The sequence below is a fragment of the Zingiber officinale genome, chromosome 6B (genome assembly GCF_018446385.1).
Source record: "Zingiber officinale cultivar Zhangliang chromosome 6B, Zo_v1.1, whole genome shotgun sequence".
Taxonomy (NCBI): Eukaryota; Viridiplantae; Streptophyta; class Magnoliopsida; order Zingiberales; family Zingiberaceae; genus Zingiber; species Zingiber officinale.
Window position 1 is genome coordinate 19,103,080 of NC_055996.1, and position 3,278 is coordinate 19,106,357.

General features: G+C 35.8%; 1 protein-coding gene across 1 annotated transcript; it reads left to right on the top strand.

The window, feature by feature from the left end:
• Positions 1-712: 712 nt before the first annotated feature.
• On the top strand, positions 713-1,222 carry LOC121990817 (dirigent protein 22-like). The gene has a single exon (XM_042544883.1). It carries the CDS (start codon positions 713-715, stop codon positions 1,220-1,222), a length of 510 nt encoding a protein of 169 aa, XP_042400817.1.
• The last annotated feature ends 2,056 nt before the right edge of the window (positions 1,223-3,278 follow it).

Sequence of the window (3,278 nt, forward strand, 5' to 3'; positions counted from 1 at the left end):
AGCTATAGCTTCTACAACGATGCAACTATGTATATATATACTAAATATTAGATAAAAAATTATTTGTATAAGTGCAAAAGAAAGTGACAATGAAGTTATAAAATATATTTATATATATATTTACAGATATAATTTAGAAAATGATGAAATAGAAGACTTTAATATCGAAAAAAATAATAAATTATGTGTACTTTAATTCCGTGTCCTAACTGGATAAGTAAGTAATATTTTATTGTAAATCCATGTTTTTTTTTCATATTTATAAATTTTAAAAGTTGATCAAATTTAAATTTTTGCACAAATTATCTCGAGTACAAGGAGAACTTCTCTAGACGACGAAACTAATTAAGAACAATGCTCCATTACTTATTCAGGTCATGAATGAACCCACACAACAACGCCACTTAATGGATTCTATGTATACTTTCCAAGATATTTTCTTAATTAGATAACCGACGGAATAAATTCCTTAATTACCTAACCGTAATCATTAATTGTTCCCAGTTCATTTCTGCTCTAGACATCGGATGAAGCCCGCAAACTTATTTAATCTTGTTATCAATTAACTATACATTAATTATATTAATTAATTATCCTACCATGCATGCCACCGAAATGCTCTCTCTATATAAGCCACATCGTGCCATTTCTATACATCTGCATCCATAGAAATCAAGTTACGTACGTTAATTCTATCACCATGCAAATGCCAATGGCATCATCGTCTCCTTCCTTCTTCTTCCTTCTCCTCCTCTTTACATCCTCCTGCACCGCCTCCACCTACATGCACCTGCGGTTCTACAACCACGAGAGGATCCTCGGCTCCGGGCGCAATGCCACTGTCGTCTACGCCGTCGAGCGCCGACCCTCCGCCTCCGGCTTCGGCAACCTCATCGTCTACGACAATCTTCTCCGCCAGGGGGTGGAACAGGACTCGCCAGTCGTGGGGAGGAACAGAGGGATCGGAGTGGGGACGAGTTTGCTCGAGGATTCCGGCCTCACCGTCCTGCAGCTCGTGTTCACTGCCGGTAGGTACAGCGGCAGCTCGCTGGCGGCGCAAGGGCCGTTCCCGGTGGCTCCGCTGGGGACGCTGTTCGAGCGGGCAATCACCGGCGGCACTGGAAGGTTCCGGAACGCGAGAGGCTACGTTTTGACGCGAGAAGTGCGCAGCACGAACTCGACACTCACCGGCCAAATGGATGCTTTTATCACATTTCGCTAAGAAAGTGAATGAAATCCAGTTGCTAATTAATTTACTTTCATGTACCGAATAAATTGATGCATGGTTAATGTCTTAATTATATGTGGAATAATAAATGTTAGACACTGATAAAGTGTCTACCAAGTATAGTGTCCAAGAGCGACCAGACATCGTTGGACGTCTATTCAGTTTTTTACACTAGTAGAATTTTAGTTTTTTACTTTGTCACTTTTTACTTTGGTGATTATTTAGTATGAAATAATATATAACAATCAACTTCGTTAATAATATTAGCGAAGTAAAATATTATTTTTTACTTCAGAATTTAAAAAACAAGGATTTCACTATTAATTTTAATAATATTGGTATATTAATTTTGATAAAGTAAAAAAAGTTTAAAATATATATAATTTTTTTGGTGTGAAGTAAAAAGGTGAACCGGATGAAATTAATTAGACTTCTAATTTCCCATCTCACTTTTTAATTAACACTAGTGATCGTGCACACGCGTTCCGTATAAACATCTCTAACGACTAAAAAAAAAAAAATCCAATGTTCATTCTATATCTAATGTAATGAAGGAAAACATAATACTAACCTTTCTATCTTCTGGTATACACACCCAATCGACGCTCTATCTTTTTATCTGTTACCAGAATTTTCGTAGTTTGTTCAGAAACTCCTCTCGAAAGTGCAACATACATTGAAACCACATTGATCCTTTATAATAAAATTATATTAATTAAAGCATTTCAACATTAAAATACTAAAGTAGAGTCATTAGGGTAAAGTACCTGCCTTTTGAAAATCTAAATTATTTCGGTCCTTGAAAATCCGAATTGTTTGGATTTTCGATTATCATCTTTATGTTCAGAACCAAGAATTAATTATTTTCGTAAGATTCGTCAGACCCATGCAATAGTGCAATAATGCAAGGGTGACGCTAGAGAATCCCAACAACAAACTACTGTAATGGGCTTCCCTATGAAAAAAATTAATTTAATTTAATATTATATTTATCTTAGTAAAAAAAACTAAGAAAAGTATATTTTTTAACATTGTCGGTCTAAAATATTTATAGAAGCTTCTTTTATCATAGTGTTGTCAATTCTAATATATGGGACTAAAGAGAACTATATTTTTTTATATAAAACAACCAGAGAAAATTAATGATGAGAAAAATTCATAATAATATGCCGCAACTGAGTCTCGAACTCTAGATCACTAATTGTTTCGCTTGTGGAATTACTAATAAACCGTGAAATTATTTTTAGTGTGAATAGAAAAAAGGATATTAACGTAAATTTATTTTAGGTTTCACCAAATTTAGTTAGTAAAGGGGGTAGATTTTTAATAAAATAGTAAGATTATAATTAACCTTGCTAAAATAAATCACGTAACCACTTAAAAAATAATTTCCCATCACACATTAAAATTAACATTATAATTAACCTTGCTAAAATAAATAATATAACCACTTAAAAAATATTCCAAGCCCTAGCGTGCGTCTCCACCTTCACCGCGCCTCGCTGTTTTTTCATCTCCATCGAGCTTGCGTCTCCGTCCTCCGCATCTCCAACCGCGCCTCTGTTTTTCATCTCTAGCTTGCGTCTCCGTCCTCCACGTCTCAAGCCTTGCATCTCCGTTCTCCGCGTCTCCAAACCGCGTCTCCGTCCTTTGTTTTTTGCGTCTCCACCCGTGTGTCTCTAGCCGTGCATCTCCAGCCGTGCGTCGTCCAACCGTGCGCCTCTGTCCACCATTTTTGCATCTGCAGTCTTGCATTATAGGGTCAGTTTTCTACCGCCCTCTCTCGAATCTAGTTTTATGTTTATAGAAATCTGCTATAAGTTCTTACTTTGACTGATATAACTGTTAAATGTATTGTTTCATGGAATTAATCATCATAGGATCCACCGTATTCTCTTCATACATACTAAGGGACATGCTAGGTATATTGAATACACTCTGCTGGACATGAGAAAATTTCCTTGTTTCTTATCCACCAATGTAATATAAGCAAAAAGGTAAATAACAAAGCCAAATACAGATTCATAAAAAGAAAGGCTATTAGAGGAGA

Excerpts from the sequence above, each read along its gene's own strand:
- LOC121990817 (XM_042544883.1), top strand. The coding sequence starts at position 713 with ATGGCATCATCGTCTCCTTCCTTCTTCTTCCTTCTCCTCCTCTTTACA.